Source organism: Coturnix japonica, chromosome 9 (genome assembly GCF_054131305.1).
Source record: "Coturnix japonica strain WE chromosome 9, WE-NBRP24, whole genome shotgun sequence".
NCBI lineage: Eukaryota > Metazoa > Chordata > Aves > Galliformes > Phasianidae > Coturnix > Coturnix japonica.
Genome location: NC_140671.1, coordinates 7,968,664 through 7,985,079, shown reverse-complemented (window position 1 = coordinate 7,985,079; position 16,416 = coordinate 7,968,664). Strand labels below are relative to the sequence as shown.

Below are 16,416 nucleotides of genomic sequence, written 5' to 3'. Positions count from 1 at the left end.
CTGTGGTGTTATCATGCAGATGGTTGGTTTGGGTGGCAGGTCTGACTGGCCTTAAGTTACTACATGTGTATTGCAGGTGTAACTCAAGTTTGTTTTGTACTGTATTGTTGGTTCCAAATGTTTCCCTGGCATTATGTAATGTAGTTGTGTTGCTGTCCTTTAGCATGGGGCCACTGGTGATGTGCAACTCTTGGAAGTGGTGTTGTCTAAAGCAAACAAAGCCTTACTATCTTTTCACAGTTGAACAACAAAGAGCTGTTTCCTATTTCAGTGCATTCCTTGGCTCGGAGCAAGGTGCAGCTGCACTAGTCAGCCATGCATTAGGGGGAAGGTAGGATTGGAGGCTGAAATCCTTTTAACCACACAGCTGTGGAAAAAGCCTGGGGCAACAAATTTCTATGGACATGAATAAGAGAACTTGTAGCAGTACTCAAGACATACAAAATCTGCAGTCTAAATTGGAAGGATAGCTAGACAAGGCAAAAGAGCCTGAAACCCTACATGTGTAACATCTATGCAAAGTATAGCTCATTATGCTCACAAATGTGAAGGAGAACTATGGATTTGCTTCATTTTCTTTGTGCTTTCTCTCCCCCAGAGATTTACTGGTAGCACTGCATGGTGTGTATAAAGTTTCTGTTCTATTTTTAGTACTAGTATACTGTGTTGGATATGGGCTTGCATAATATAGGGGCTCTCTCAGACCAGAGCTTTACAAGCTTTTCCTTTTGCAGGGATGGCCAGTACACTCTTTTCAGCTCATTAATTCCATTGTGTGTATTAGCACTATAGCTGTTCAGTGAGGTTAGTGTGTTATTTCCTGCAGTTGTTAGGGGTATCTATCTGAAGAGTAGGAAATAACAATACCAGATTGTTGTCAGTACATTTGTAAAAGCAAACACATTGAGTCAGATGTGCTTTTTACACAGAAATCTTGTGTCCTGATAACTATAGAGGGGAGTTTTAGGGCTAATGGAGGATGCTTCCATTTAATGCACTGTAGCCTAGCAGAACAGACTCCTCCGGTCAGAGCTTTATGTTATTTCATAGAGGCATGCACAGTCTTTCTGCCTATATATAGATAAAAGTATATTGCTGTATTTATGTTCTACACATGCGTTATAGATGGTGTTATGTACTCATACATGTGTATGTACTGAGTGTGACCCTGAAAGTTTTTTGTTATTTTTTTTTTTAATCTGTTCTTCCTGGACAGGAGAAGAATTGTAGCCATGAAGTGACAGTGGTTCTGTTTTCTAGAACGTTTTATGAAGCAAAATGTATAGGTAAGTAAATTCTATATTTTCATGTTAATGTTTTTAACCTTTCTCTTCTTGTCAGAGATTTTTAGTGTCTGGCAGTGACTTTTTTTTCTGCTGTTTTTTATGCCCGTGTCAAAAGTGTTCCCTACCAAGCACAGAGGATACACAGTCATTGTCATGACAGTGCTGCAGTAAAAACTGTACTTGGAGGAACATGTGGCAAATCTTCTTCCTCGTGCTCAAGCTGTCATGTTGGTTTAAAAGCAATTTAAATACCATGGGGGACAACTAATATTTATCAGAGATTTTCTTCTTTAGTGGGAGTTAATCACTCCCCAATAGAAAAGATAGCAGGTATTTCTGTACAAGAATGTGGTGTACCAGCTGCTGCTGCCTCTATTTCAGATGAGTTTCCTGAAACACATCGTGCATCAATTCGACAGGATCACGAGGGAAGGTTTTATGAAGATTTTTACAAGTATGTCATCTTCCCATTCTTTCATCTTTGTCACTTTGTAAGCTGCAGGACCTCACTAGGCATTAAAATTGTGGAAAACATCTATGTCTGAAACTGGCAGCGCTTTCCATTCTGTGACTACACTACCTTGTTTGCTATGTTAGTCTTCCCCTTGGGTGTGAGGATGGTTTATATTCCTTTCATGCTACTTACTGAACTGTGCTCTTTCTAGAGTTGTAGTTCAGAATGAGAGACGAGAGGAGTGGACCTCATTGCTTGTGACTATTAAAAAGCTTTTCATCCAGTATCCTGTGCTGGTACGACTGGAGCAAGCAGGTGAAAGAATACCCCTTTCCTGGCTTTTTACCTTCTTAATTTTTATTATTATTATTTTTTTTTGCCTTGTAGTTTGTTAAGGTAGTAGGTCCTAATACCAATGTAGTTACAATTTGTTTATTTTTTCCTTCTGAACACTTGACCAGAGGGCTTCCCTCCAGGTTTCAATTCTACATCAGCACAAGGGAACTACTTAGAGGCCATCAATCTTTCATTCAATGGTAAGTTATGAACAATAGGTAAAAATATACAGAGGAGGAGCCACTAAAATAGCTGCAGGTAAATAGTTTTGGGCTTCTCCTGCCTGTTCCTTAACATCAGTAAGGAGAGAAATATGAAATGGTTAAACTGTCATTCCTGCTTCCTGTGACAGAATTTGAACTTTTTATTTCTTTAAGCCTTTTGAAAGCAGACCTGGACCAAATGTTACTTGGGTCAAGGTGATCCATCTTTTTTAACAGGCAGATGGACTTAATTGCCTGGAAGGGGTCCCCAAAGATTCGTATTTTTGTGACTTTTTACATCAGATGTTCCTATCCTCTGAATTACTGTCTTGTTATTTACATGCAAGTGAGCACAGAATGTTACCTAGTGATTAGTAATGACCTTTACCTTTTAGATTTATAATATAGGAGAGGTTTGCTTCTTTTTGAAGCACTGGGTGGTTTTGTTTGTTTGGTGTGGGGTTTTTTTGTTGTTTTTTTTTGAAATGTTAGAACACTAAGCATATGAAAATAGACCCCTTTTTAGGTGTCTGGTTCTTATTTGCTTTTCTGCCATTGCTACTATACTGCTGTTCTAGAGCTTTATTTATATTATTGGTTGGAGAGAATGCTGCATACAGGTCTTAACTTTCACACGTGCTTTATGGAAACTTGTTTAATTCCTTTACTAATAGAGAGTCAGCTCCCTTGCTCTGAGAAATACATCCAGCATCTTTTTCTGATGAATCCTCCCTGTTTCTTTCTTGTAGTGTTTGACAAGCATTACATAAACAGGAACTTTGATCGGACTGGCCAGATGTCTGTGGTCATCACTCCTGGTGTGGGTGTGTTTGAAGTCGATCGCCTCCTTATGATTCTGACCAAACAGCGGATGATAGACAATGGTAAATAACTAATCACTCTGTGCCATTTCTGTGAAGACCTGCAGATATACTTGGAGAAGTTCTGCCCTTTTCTTGTGCTGGAATAGTACCTGTTGTAACTTTTGTACTTGGCAAAGAGGGGTTGCAATTGGAGGGCTTGTGTCTACAGTGTTGAAATGATGAGGTTTTAGAGAACTTGCAGTAATTAACAATATTGGAGCACTTCATCTGTCCATGCAGACCTTCCTTCCCCTTGCAGGATTACCCTTGATGATTTGTGTCAGTTTAGAAGAAACACTTCTGGTATTCCCATGGGTGGTTTTGGTCTGTAGCTGTACCATGGGATTGTTAGATACTATTTGCAGTGCAACCCTGTTTTTGAAATCTATTGTGAATACAGAGTATGTGGTATGTTCTGATGTAGCTTATCAGTCCTGCATGGTTGATAGCTGAACTCTGCTGTTATTTGTTTACAGGCATTGGTGTGGACTTGGTATGCATGGGAGAGCAACCGTTGCATGCTGTACCACTCTTCAAGGTAATGCATGCTGTTCCTCCCTTATCTGTTCCTGTAAGAAATGTTACTTTGTGACAGACACTACAGGTTGCTTTGTCTTAAAATTCTCTTACAGCTCCATAATCGCTGTGGACCTGGGGATTCCAGGCTGGGTGATGACTACAATATTCCACACTGGATAAATCATAGGTAGGTGAACTCTTAAGGTTTTTGAGGAGATAACAGCCTTTGCAAAACATCTGTGCTATGCTTTCCTCTCTGTACATCTGTTAAATTCTTTCTTCTGCCATTGTTTGTTTCTGCTGCCCTGCTTGCAAAGCAGGGACAGTAGTCTTGCAGAGCTAAGAGTGTTCTTCCAGAACTCTGGCCATTAATTCAACATGTCAGACATGATGGGCAATTTGAAGGGGAAAATGTTTTGATCTTAAGCTCTCTTTCCAGCTGAGTTGTAGCCTTCAATTATGATTTAAGTAAGTCAGGAAGCTTAGTAAAATCACTGTCACTTCAACTAAACTGATTATTGAAAATAAGTACATCTCCTGTGAATAGTTACAGGTAAAGAGCATGTGGAAAGCATGGATAAATATTAAAGCAATTACAGGAAACACTGAGGTGTAGTTTTACATTGCTTTGCCCCAGGGCATGGTAGGTTTTCTTTCTGCTTTCTGTTAAACATTGTGTTATAATGCTCTCTGCTCTTTCTCTACCATTAGAGATCAGAACAAAAACAGCTTCCACAGCCCCTGTTCTGCAGCAGAACCTTTTTTTTTTCTTCATGCATTGTATGGCTGTCCTGTCCAATAACCATTCAGGTGTTGCATATACCCAGTCTTTTGAAGTAGCTGGAAGGCGCTTGGTCCTTTCCTTAGATGATGTCTTATTATAACAGGGCAGGATCTGGTGACAAGAAACAGATCTTAAAGAATAATTACCCCAAATGGGAGGCGATTCTTAGTTTTGTAGCAGTTCTTATGAGTCATTAGTGTCAGGTAAATTAGAGAAAGAATCGTGTAAACTGTGCAGTACTCTATAGACAGTGAAAGCTGATGTCTTTCTATAGAAAGAGGAAATGAATGGGGGAATGCAGACTTTAAGAAAAGGTCTAAACTGAGGTTATATAGAATTCTAGAGCTGGTCTTTAAGGAAAAGAGTAGTTTCTCTCTCATTAACCATCTGCCAGTGTTTTTCAGATGTTGTCTTATGAAAAGAAAGGTATACCCTTTTTTCCATCCAATAGCTAGCTCAAATTCGTAGGCTGTTTGCTATGTGGTTGTGCAACTGTGTTCAGTTCCTAGAAGACAGTTGAACTATCCTGTCTTTCCCTTTCAGTTTCTACACATCCAAAAGCCAGCTTCAGTGTAACAGCTTCACTCCACGGATCAAATTGGCAGGAAGGAAAGTAGGTATCTTTCTGATTATCTGTCAGAAATCTTTCAGCCAAGTATCCAGTCCTTCTAGCAGTGTTAATATTGGAACAGTAGTCACTGTGTTTCTCAGTTTAAAAGACGTTGCAAACAAATATGTGAATGGATGCTGTAGGGTTTGTGCATGAGGGACTAGTTTGTTGGGATCAATACGTCCTAGGATTAAACTAGGTGAGAAATGCTTTATACTTTATACAGTCTTTTATACTTCCGACCTGGTATGGCTGCCTCATGGAGCTTGAATTTGATGCTTTATCACACTAGGGTATTTCCTTACTGTATGCTGACTGTTGTTGTTCTTCTCTCTTTCTTCACCTCTTCTTTTTTGGACCCTCCAGCCACTGACTGAGAAAACAAAAAGTAGCCGAGATGCCTGTGAGTAATCCTCTTCTGAAATGATCTGTTGCACTAACTCTCTAACTAACAAACAGCTGTAGTAATACAGTGACATTATCAGCAAAAGTGCTTCTGATGAGATGCTGGAAAGGATAGTTATTGCAGAGGAACTTGAAAAGCATGCGATTGTTACCCAGGATGTTAATGTGGGTATAGGATTTGTGTTCTAGACAAATAACTGCAATGGAGGGAGGCAGTAGTTTCTGTCCTGGGTGCATGTCACCTGATTAGAGAGATAGGTGGGGTTAGGCTGGTGTGCTTGCACTGATATTCATGAGAAGGGGACAGGAGTCCATTTGCTTGCTTGAGGTGCTGTCACTGATATGGCCACAAAGTTGCTGTTAGAGAAGCCTGCATTCTGCTAATACCACCTAATTTCAGTTATTTAGAGCATGTCTTCTAAAATAGAAGTTGTCATTTCTTGCAGAGATCATTTAAAATGTGCACTTCCCTCTTGAAATGATTTGAGGCATCTGTTTATACAAAAATTGGTTTATTGATTATTTAAACTCTTGGATGTACGTGGAAAAGATACTAGGGCCTCAGCAACACAGATTCAGAGGTACAGACATTGATAACTGAGCGAACATCCTTTCCAACTCTTCTGTTTATTAGATTTTTGTATGTGGTTTCTTTTGCAAGAGCTGTTTTTTGGTAGTGAGAGTTGGATGCTTCTATCCTGCAGATCTTGAACATTCATTGAAAGAGATTACAGAACCTTATGATTTTATTTCAGCATTAGGAGCTCCAAAAGATGCTGAGAATGCTCTGCCTATCCAGGTTGATTATGATGGCTATGATGCCCAGGTGTTCAGACTGCCAGGTCCATCCAGAGCTCAGCGCTGCACCACTTTTAGGTAAGAGGACTGTGAGTGTTCCAGTTCAGCATCAGTGATGCTCTGGTGTATTTCTTGATGCATAATGTACTTTGAGAAATATGAGGGGAGCATGCACTCACTGTATTTTCCATAATGCACCAAGTATTTAGCATCCAAATAGTAAAAAAAAAGATAGTGGTAGTCTTGGTTTTTTTTGCATAGTCTTTATTTGCTTTTAGTCTTGTGTGGGGTTTTTTTTTAGGTTTTGTTTTTTTTGTTGTTGTTTTGTTTTTTTTTTTTTTGCATTCAGCCATTGAGTCTTTTATACGACTTGAGCTTGTTCAAGCCCCTTTATAATTCAGGATTTAATTCTCCCTTTTTTCTGATCACTGCTTGTAACTATTTTTTTTCGGTAGATCCATCAGGGAGAGAGAAAGTCGTACCAGAAAGAGCTCTAGTTCCTATGATGTGTCGTGCAGCCCTTCTCTGCAGAGCCGTGTGCTGCCCTCAGAGGAGGTGAGGAGCCAGGCTTCTGATGACAGCTCTCTGGGCAAGATCTCCAACATCCTGATGATCCCACGACCTCACCTGCACCAGTATGAAGTCAGCAGCTCTTTGAGCTATACCGGCACCAGAGGTCAGCCTGAGGCAGATGGGAAAATACCTTAGGTAGTGAGGGGAGAGAGAAAATTGAAGGTCATGGTGGTCTGCCAGGTCAGCACAGGGAAAATGAGCACATATTGGCAGTTGTGTTACTGCTTTCTTGTGTTCTAGCTATGTCTGGGTTTGAATTCTCCCATTATCCTTGTCCCATTCCATTGCATTTGTTTAATTGGCTTGTCCTAAATAGAGGTGTCCTGATACTGGTTTGTTCTTTTCCCCTGCCTATTGCCTTCCTTAATATTTGACTATTCTCATGTGCCTGTCTGCAAACATGGACATAAACAAGTAAATTTTTATCATCCAGGTCACCTACAATCTATAAAATGAGAACTGGCCTTAGTAATGAAATGAGCTCTGGGGGGACCCTGCTTGTAACTTCTCTCTATGGGTAGTTACTGTTGTTAAGAGTCACTTTCTGTGTCCTTCCTTTTGACAGAGTACTCAAAGTTCTAAGTAGTTTTTCATAGTTGACTTATCTTTGTTGGCTTTATTGAGTATACAGTGACACTAGACAGAAATGCTGTAATGGCAAGTGAAACTGCACTCTTTCTTGTTTATGTTGCAACTTACAGACTACATTGAAATTGATTTCAGCTTCTCTCCCTGCCTATTCCTCATCTCTTCTCATTCCCACTTACCTGGGGGGTCTTTATATCCTGTAGCAATTTGCTTTCTTTTACTTGGCTGATCTCACACTGACTTTAAGGTGTGCTTTCTAGATGTCCTTGAGAACATGCTGGAGTCTCAGCAACGTGACTCCAGTGCCCCAGGGAGGTTCCATGTTGGCAGTGCAGAATCCATGCTGCACATTCGACCTGGAGGATGCACACCCCAGCGAGCGCTGATCAATCCGTTTGCTCCATCACGCATGCCCATGAAACTTACCTCTAACAGGAGGCGCTGGATGCACACCTTCCCTGTGGGTAAGTCTGTTTCATACCATGTTACATAGCTCTGAATATTTTTTCTTCATCCAACAAGAGAACTATTGTGAAATCTGGGGTCTTGAAGTACTGTGCAGCATTACAGAGGCTGTGCAAGTGTATGGACTTGTTAAAGGTATTGGCAAGACAGGAGTGTGAGTGAATGAAAACAAATAAGGAATCCAGGCAGATGAAGCAAATTAATGATCAAACTGTAACTGCTGTAGGTCCGTCGGGAGAAGCAATCCAGATCCATCACCAAACTCGGCAGAATATGGCAGAAATGCAGGACAGCGGGCAGCAGGATTTGACACACTCCTCTGCTGAGCTGCTGGAGCTGGCTTATCATGAGGCAGCTGGCAGGTGAGGTCCTCAGGATGGATCTGAGTAGTCTTTGCAATGTAAGCCATTTATCAAGCTGCACAGTTATTCTCCAATCTCCAGATGTTCTTATCTGGTTTTTGCCCGGTAGTTCCTTTATTGAAGATGTTTTGTCTGTTTTCACTCTACTCTTATTAAGTATTGTTTACAAAAAAACCAAAACAACAACATTTTGGTATCGTAGACAACTCAGAATTGCCAATAATCATTTCTTTTATCAATAATTTTGATATTCTTCCTGCTTTAATTTCCTCTTGTAGAAATTTGTGTTCCATGTTGTTTCAGAATGTCTAGAGTGAGGAGCCCTTCTATCCTCTTCATATCCTTTTCATATTATATCATCCTCACAGTCCTTGTGCCATGATTATACTGTAAATAAAAGATTATTGCTTTCTTATTTTAAAATGTTATGAAGTAATTTCTGATCTTAACACTCATGTCTCCTGCTGTCTTATTTTTGGTAGTACTTTCTTTGAATCTGTTCATGGTCTCTGTGAGTGACACACTCACCCAAAGCAATTTCCTTAGCCTGGAATGCTTGCTTTCTGGGCCATGAAATCAGATTCAGTAAACAACTAAATCTTATTTCTCTGAGGGAGGTGTATGTGTATCTGGCTCTCCACCATCCTGTGAAGACAGTGCATTGGTTATTGCTCTGTACTGTTTTTTGTGCCTTTTGTCATCTCTGCATACATCATTAGGAGCAGGTTGTGAAGGCTCAGTTAGGGAGGCAGTCTGGTTGCTTGTTATTTGTTATATTGCTTCTTATTACACGTATGGAATGTCATGAGTATGGCAAGTATTTGTGCTGAAATACAGGCTGCTTTGGTTTTCTCTAGGCACAGCAGTTCTCGGCATCCAGGTGACGGTGCCTCCTTCCTGGGCTTCAGTGGCACAGAGGAGTATTCCAATGGTCTGGCTGGCAGTAATAGTGCAGGTAACACAGCAGTGACAGAGCACTGTGTTGGGGAATGAGGCTGTAGCTAAGGTAATAGGAGAACGGTTGGACTAAATGATCTTGTAGGTCCTTTCCAACCTTGTGATTCTCTTATTCTATGAAAAAATCTTCAAATTGAAAGTGATTTCTCTTCTATTATTTCCTTCTTTGGTTTTTGCGTACATTTCATTTTTGTTCTTTGCTTTTTCTGCATTCCAAATAGCAGTTGCCAGAACAAAGTCTAAACTGCGTTTCACCTGTTGGATATAATTTGCTGAATGCATTGTAAAACAACAAACATCCTTGCATTTTATAGAAACCTTCAATGTTTGTAGGTTGGACATAAATCGTGTACGTGGTGGAGGTTGATCTGCATTTGTGAAAGTCATTATGGGTGCCTTCTGTGACTGAACCCCCTTATCCATCTGTAGCTGCTGTAGTGTGATTTGGTGATTTTATTTACGGTTCTCCCTTATGGTTTAAGTAATCTTTTGAAATGGAACAGTTTTGTTGTGTTTTTCTTTTTTTTTTTTAATTTCCAAAAACCTGATTTCTCAGTGAATCTAATCTCCTCTGCTGCCCACAGCGTGTTTTGCTGCAATGTGTGCTTCACAGTAAGGAACTGCTGCATCTGTTTACACTGACATTCAGTATGGTGTCTCTGTTATCCAGCAGATGATAGATGTGTAGTTCAGAGCAAATAAATCTTGTTGCAGTTCCCTAGCTAGATGGCAGATGGCATCAGTGGAGCTGATGAAAGATGAATGCCAGTTTGAGCCCTGTTTTCCCAGCATCATCATGGAAGCAGATAACCATCCTTTCTGTTAGTAAACGCTATTTAGAATAACAGGTATGATATTGGTATCAATTTCCTGGATACATCTGTTATAAGTCAGGTTTTTTAGTTCTTCCTTTAAATGCTTGTTGGCCTTCAAAACTGTCCATAATTAATAGTTTGGGCTTATTTAGAGTCACTGAACACTTGATATGGGGATTTTATACAACTTGTTTTCTCCCTTTGTGTTTTTTTGTTTTCGTTGTTGTTTTTTTTTTTTTCCTGCGCAGAATTCTGAGCTCTTTAAAGGGCATGACATGTAATATTTTAAAAAGTAAAAATGTATTTTTCTTTCTCGTAGGAATTAATTTCAAAACTCAGAACAAGGATTCATCTGAAGATGCTGTCTCTAACTCTTCAGATCCAAGTAAGCAGGATGGAGGTTTTGGAAAGAATTGAAATAGATGCGAAGACTGGGAGGGAAATGTATAGAAGAATAAGGAGGTGACAGGCAAGAAACTTGAGGAGCCTGCTTGTCTTTTGGCAGTAGTTTTTTGTGCTGCAGTAAATGTCAGGATCTCCCATATTCTGAGTGTCTCACTTATGGGAGCTCCACGTCTCTGAATATATGAACTGTTTGTCATCTTACATCTGAAATTCCTTTCTTACTGGATGCTATTGTATTGAAACCTAAAGTGTCTGAATTCTTATCTGCTTCTCAGTGTGGCAGGCTTGCTTGGCACAGAAAAATGAAGTACAGTCAGTGTCTGAATTTTTGGTATCTTTTATTGAGAATTGTGTACCTTCATCTGATACAGAAACAAGCACGTGACTGCTCAAGGAAACATTTTCTTTATAGCAGCTCTTTGTCGTTTCCTTGTGCAGTGTTCTTCCCATTGGTATCTTTGTAGTAAAATAATTTTGTAAGACCTCTGTGAGAAGACCTAGTAGTTGGCCCAGTGCCTTGTTACATATTGCTCGAGGCAGGGTAAAAAGTAGTGCAGAAATGAACTGATGGTTTGGTTAGCTTTTTGAATCTTCAATGTAACTTCAGAAGACAGTGTGGGAAAGGATTCTTTCCAAGTTAATATTTTTCTGGTCTTCCTACCCCTCTGGATCTGTCTTCTGTTTTTGTAACTGTAGAAATACTCCTTTTTGTGCTGCTGTACTATTCCAAAAGGAGGCTGGTCTGTCATTCTTTCTCTGCTTATCCCCAGCTCCTTCTGCAATTATCTGGAATGCAAAGCTGGTCTGAATTTCTTGCTCAGACTTGGGATGCTCTTCTGTTTTGTTATTAATTTGTAAATGCACCTGACTTCTTACTGTAATTTTGGCAGAATGGTGGCTATTTTGGCTTTAGCTTTCAATCGGTAGAAAATTAAATGCATTAACACTGATTGCTATTTGCATGATGGGATTGAATTAGTATGTGGCACTGCAATGTTTAACAAACTGTCTCTCTCTCTCCCTCCCTTCTTCCTGTCTTACTTTCCTTTTCCCTTCCCACTCCATCCCCTTTTTGTTCCTGTTGTCTTGATGCCAACTCCACACTTGTCCTTCATTCTTAACGCTCCTCTTCACACACCTTCATCTCCTTCTGCACCCAATTTTTTTTATGGGTGACCATATATGCCCTGATTGTCTCCCCCAATGATGCATCGAGGCAGTTCTGACACTGTCTGCTCCCCCCGTAGTGCCAGGCTTCTGTTGTACAGTTGGAGTGGACTGGAAATCTCTCACTACTCCGGCGTGTCTCCCTCTGACCACGGACTACTTCCCTGACCGCCAGAGCCTGCAGAATGATTACACCGAGGGCTGCTACGATCTCCTCCCGGAGGCTGACATGGACAGGTTTGGCCAACACCTTTTCTGTGAAGAGTTTTGCATTGAATCCAAGGCGCTTCAGACACAGTTGATGGGAGAGGAATGCTTTGCAGTTTATACATGAGAAAAATGAGCTGCTGATATCACTAGCAGCAAAAAGCTTGGATTTTTCTCACTTCAGAAAAGGTGCAAAGCTACCACTGATGTTGCTATCTGACAGCTTTACATTCTATTCTTTTTAAGGAATGGTTTGCTTACAAAGGTCTACTTCAACAAAATAACGGAAACCACCAAGAGGAAATATCCCTTTAGAACAGGAGGGCAAAGTTCAGGAGAGGAAATAGTTGTAGTAGCTCAGCGTAGTGATGCTGAGTCTCTCATCATCCCAGCTGCTGATTGATGTTTAAACTACCTTTAAATCTTTGCTCCTGAATTCCTGCTGTGGGGAAGGATGGCCTGCCCACCTGCAGTCTGAGTTCTGCTGAACATGTACAGTCTGTACTGAGACTCTCTGGAAAGTGCTCAAAAACAAACTTTGTATTTATTGGACTCTTTGTTACTGGTTTAAAAAAAGCTTTCACAGATGCCAGTAAGAAGTATTGCCAGACAGCTAATCATCACCTGTTTACAACAGGATGCATTTTCTCTCCACTTCCTGCAGGTTGCTTTCACAGGCAGAGTGCTTCATTTGCAGAGAGCTCAGTGCAGGAATAAGTCCTGAATCAGGAAACACAGAGTGAAGAATAGGCGTATGGTCAGCTTCCTTACTTTGCTCTCCTTAACCTTTGTGTTCAGGAGAGATGAGGAAGGAGTGCAGATGACAGCCCAGCAGGTGTTTGAGGAGTTTATTTGTCAGCGTCTCATGCAAGGCTATCAGATTATTGTGCAACCTAAACCACAGAAGCCAGCCACAACTGTGCCACCCCCGCTCAGCAGCAGTCCCCTTTACAGTCGAGGTGGGTGACTTTGGATTGAAAATTAAGTCTTTTTGTCTCTTTCTCCTTCTGCCAGTGCCGGTACCACCCATGAATTAAGCATAGATATTCCTTTATTATTTTATAATGGAATTTTATAAAGGAATATGCAGAAGTGAGATGTAGTTGTTTCTCACTTACTTGTAATGTTGAGTTTAGATGATTTGTTCCAGAAATGAAGAACAGAGAGGAAGGGAAAGTGGAGCCCAGCTTTACTATTGTAGCCACCAGTTGCTCAGCACTTCATGTTGTCTGTTTTCTCCTTGTCCTGCCTAAAGAAAGTCTGTATTGACAACGTGTGTATTGCTAATATTACAGCTGAAGAAATGCCTTCACAAACTGTAAGAACAAAAGGCTCATTCTGCAGATATCCCTTAAAAAGGTGAAAGGTGTCTTTCAGTTTGTCTGAGTTCAGGAATCTGTCTCTGGAGTCTTTTTCTATAGGTGCAGTTTGTTGATAAAGGTTTTGAATTTGCAGTAAGCTAAAAGGGTGTGTGCTTTTGTTTTTATGACTAGGCCTTGTTTCAAGAAATCGACCTGAGGAAGAAGATCAGTACTGGCTGAGCATGGGCCGTACTTTCCACAAAGTGACATTAAAAGACAAAATAATTACTGTGACTCGATATCTGCCCAAGTGAGTATCTGCGGTTGAGCAGTTTGTTAATGTTCAGATGAACGTGCTTCTCCATCTGCCTGTACTCAAAAGAAGGTACCATGAAACCTTCTGTTTCTTTAGAAGAAAGAGAAGCACTGCTATTGATAATGCCAAGATTAAGGTTTGTGTTTGTTTTTTTTTAATTGTTTTTTTTAGGTATCCATATGAATCTGCTCAGATAAACTACACTTACAGCTTGTGCCCCTCTCACTCTGACTCTGAATTTGTCTCTTGCTGGGTAGAGTTTTCCCACGAGAGATTAGAAGAGTACAAGTGGAATTACTTGGATCAGTATATCTGCTCTGCTGGCTCAGAGGATTTCAGGTGAGATCTCCTTTTCCAACCAGTTTACTCTGGGTCCTAATTTCCTCTTTTCCATTCTGACCTAAAATTTCTTCAAATAAGTCCAACCTACAAAGTTCAGTACACCAGGAGAGTAGCTGACCTGCTTTCATCTGTGTGCTGCAGACCTCTCTTCACCGCTGTTGGAATCTTACTCAGTGCTGCTGTTATCTGATCTTTAATACAAAATCTTGGTAGTAAAATTCAGTGCAAACAAACTTAGACTTCTCTTTCACAGATGCGAATAAGTATGGGGGCTTTCTGTACTGTACTTTCTGTACAGATGCTTTTCTTCGCTTCTTACTAATTTCTGGATCTGACTCAAAACTCCCATTCAGCTCTGAATCTGTTGGATTCTTGCTCAAATCCTGGACTTTATTCCTACTTATTAACTATGTTGTGGAGCTTCTCGTTAGCGATGTGGGATATCTTCACTAATGTCAGTAGCTTTTTTGATACCTTCTCTCAACAAGACCAGTTTTTCTGTATCCTCATTTCTTTTCAGGTCTCAAACAAATTCATTCTGAGGATGGCTTTGATTTTTCTTCTCATTCATGGTCTTTTCAGTGTGCTGGAGTATTTCCCTGTGGCATTCATTTTGCTGGCCACTTCAGTGCATGTCCACCTTCTATCGCAAACAGATAGCAGAATGAGATGCTTACTTTACTGAAATTCACAACTGATAGGTTTACTTACTGTAGAATCCTTCATAGGAAGTTGTGCTGAACTTGCATGTCTTCCATGTTCCTTCCTTCAGCCTTATTGAATCGCTGAAATTCTGGAGGACTCGCTTTCTCCTCCTGCCTGCATGCATCAGTGCCACAAAGCGTATTATGGAGGGAGAGGTACACTGTGATGTGTATGGAGACAAACCCCGTTCTGATGAGGAAGAGTGGCAGCTTCTAGATGGGTTCATTCGCTTTGTGGAAGGTTTGAACCGCATTCGTCGGCGCCATCGATCCGATCGAATGATTCGAGTGAGTCACCTTCTAATTGGGTGAGAAGATGGAGGCATATCTTGTAGTTCTTCTCCTTCCTTTGAGTTTCTCTGCATAGTCTAATAAAGCATTCTCAGAGATAGCTGAGACAATCCCAGATGCATGAATGAGAGTGTATCTGGACATATACAGCACAGTGCCATGCTGAATTACATATTTCAAATGGAAAACAGTGTGGTCTTATTAGCACCTTGCTGCTGATTAACTGATTAAATTACGTTTGCCTGGAAGGGGTGCCACCTACTGCTGTGGCTGGAAATAGAATTGGAACAGTCAGCTCACTCGGTGAGAAGCCACGCTCTTCTGCACTGTATACCTTGGCTTTAGCCTGTTGTTCTGCCCATACTTTAAGCCTGGTGCCTCCTATTTGCAAGTGCTTTGTGCTGTGACTGTGGTTAACCTGGACACACTGTAGCTTGTGATTCAGATCATTGGTGAAAAGAGCCATATAGATGAATACCTCATAAACAGTGGCTTTAAAAGGATTGTAAGAAACTGGTTAGTGTATATTAAGTTCTCTTTTAAATTCACATGCTGGATTGGAGCTCTTTACTTCAGAGCAAAGCCACCTTGTTACCAGAACAATATGTTTTATTTTGCCAACAGCATCTATACAAAACACCAGACTGATCCATTTCTCATTTACTTGTAGTTTAGCTCCATTTTTAAAGCTTGATTAGTAAAGCCTGCTGACGTGAGATGCTGCGTTCTTGCTTACTAGTTAAGCCTAGTTTAATTAGGTCTGTGCTTTCATTTTCCCTCTTTTAGAAAGGGTCTGCCATGAAAGGCCTGCAGATCTCTGGTCCGCTCCCCACCCACTCTCTGGAGCAGTCTGGGCCTCCCATAGGGAAGAAAGGAACGTCAGCTCTCTCAGCTCTGCTGGAGATGGAAGCCAATCAGAAGTGAGTATCTACAGTTGTAGATGCACAAATGGTCTGTGTGAAGAGCTTTAGGGTATCATTCATACATAGCTTCCACCTGGACTAAGGCAGATGGGGGAACTTTGTTTTGAAAAAGGGGGTGGTGTGGGATCTTGCTTCTCCACTAGCTTTGTGGCAGAGCTCAGAGAACACTGGGCTTTTCCTGGAACTTCTATTATGTTTCTGTAATACTTCTGGAATTAAGAGACTGGAAAGGAATAAGGAGACTCTGGAAGTGCAATCCATCACATATCGGCTGTGTCGTTACTGATTTTGCAGTACAGTTGTATCTATATGAGCTTAACTGGAACATAAATATGTAGAATAGGCTCAGTATAAACGTTGGGTAATATATGTGGCCTAAAGAAAATATCTTGTTTGTACTGTTGGCATTTATTGAAATGCCTCTAAAACATCTGAGGTTCTTTTTCAGTACTGATCTAGAATTGTTCAAAGAAACTCACAATGCTAATATTAAATATGCTGAAAACAATTTATAACACTTTTGCTGTCAGGAATATAAGAGATTTTTATGGTTGTAATGGTAAGAAATCTGAGTAGATTCAAGAAACTATTTTGTGTGGAAAAATGTGAAATGCTTATAAAATATTGGATTGTCTCTGTGCTTCAGAGTGTGGAGAAGGAAATGTCTGAAAATACTGTAGTTCCCCTCCACAACAGTTGACTCCTGTCAGCTTCTGCCTGTATTTGAGCAAACTCAGAATTC

The 16,416-nt window shown here is 40.5% G+C and overlaps 1 protein-coding gene across 11 annotated transcripts in view; it reads left to right on the top strand.

Annotated features, from left to right (window-relative positions):
- The window catches only part of DEPDC5 (DEP domain containing 5, GATOR1 subcomplex subunit), a 37,484-nt gene that overhangs the window by 6,105 nt on the left and 14,963 nt on the right, over positions 1-16,416 (top strand). For 3 of the 11 annotated variants that reach the window (XM_015877905.3, XM_015877900.2, XM_015877902.3), the window contains exons 11-31: positions 1,217-1,286; positions 1,668-1,740; positions 1,952-2,055; positions 2,202-2,276; positions 3,029-3,163; positions 3,619-3,680; positions 3,775-3,848; positions 4,989-5,058; positions 5,422-5,458; positions 6,216-6,336; positions 6,714-6,934; positions 7,680-7,883; positions 8,111-8,246; positions 9,104-9,201; positions 10,338-10,403; positions 11,644-11,827; positions 12,596-12,756; positions 13,291-13,408; positions 13,586-13,753; positions 14,529-14,748; positions 15,538-15,671. In XM_015877905.3, the coding sequence (XP_015733391.2) occupies positions 1,217-1,286; positions 1,668-1,740; positions 1,952-2,055; positions 2,202-2,276; positions 3,029-3,163; positions 3,619-3,680; positions 3,775-3,848; positions 4,989-5,058; positions 5,422-5,458; positions 6,216-6,336; positions 6,714-6,934; positions 7,680-7,883; positions 8,111-8,246; positions 9,104-9,201; positions 10,338-10,403; positions 11,644-11,827; positions 12,596-12,756; positions 13,291-13,408; positions 13,586-13,753; positions 14,529-14,748; positions 15,538-15,671 (2,531 nt within the window). Of the gene's footprint in view, positions 1-1,216; positions 1,287-1,667; positions 1,741-1,951; positions 2,056-2,201; positions 2,277-3,028; positions 3,164-3,618; positions 3,681-3,774; positions 3,849-4,988; positions 5,059-5,421; positions 5,459-6,215; positions 6,337-6,713; positions 6,935-7,679; positions 7,884-8,110; positions 8,247-9,103; positions 9,202-9,917; positions 10,052-10,337; positions 10,404-11,643; positions 11,828-12,461; positions 12,757-13,290; positions 13,409-13,585; positions 13,754-14,528; positions 14,769-15,537; positions 15,672-16,416 lie in introns of those variants that run through there. The other 8 variants (XM_015877907.2, XM_015877904.2, XR_014949163.1 and 5 more) reach the window with 7 other exon arrangements.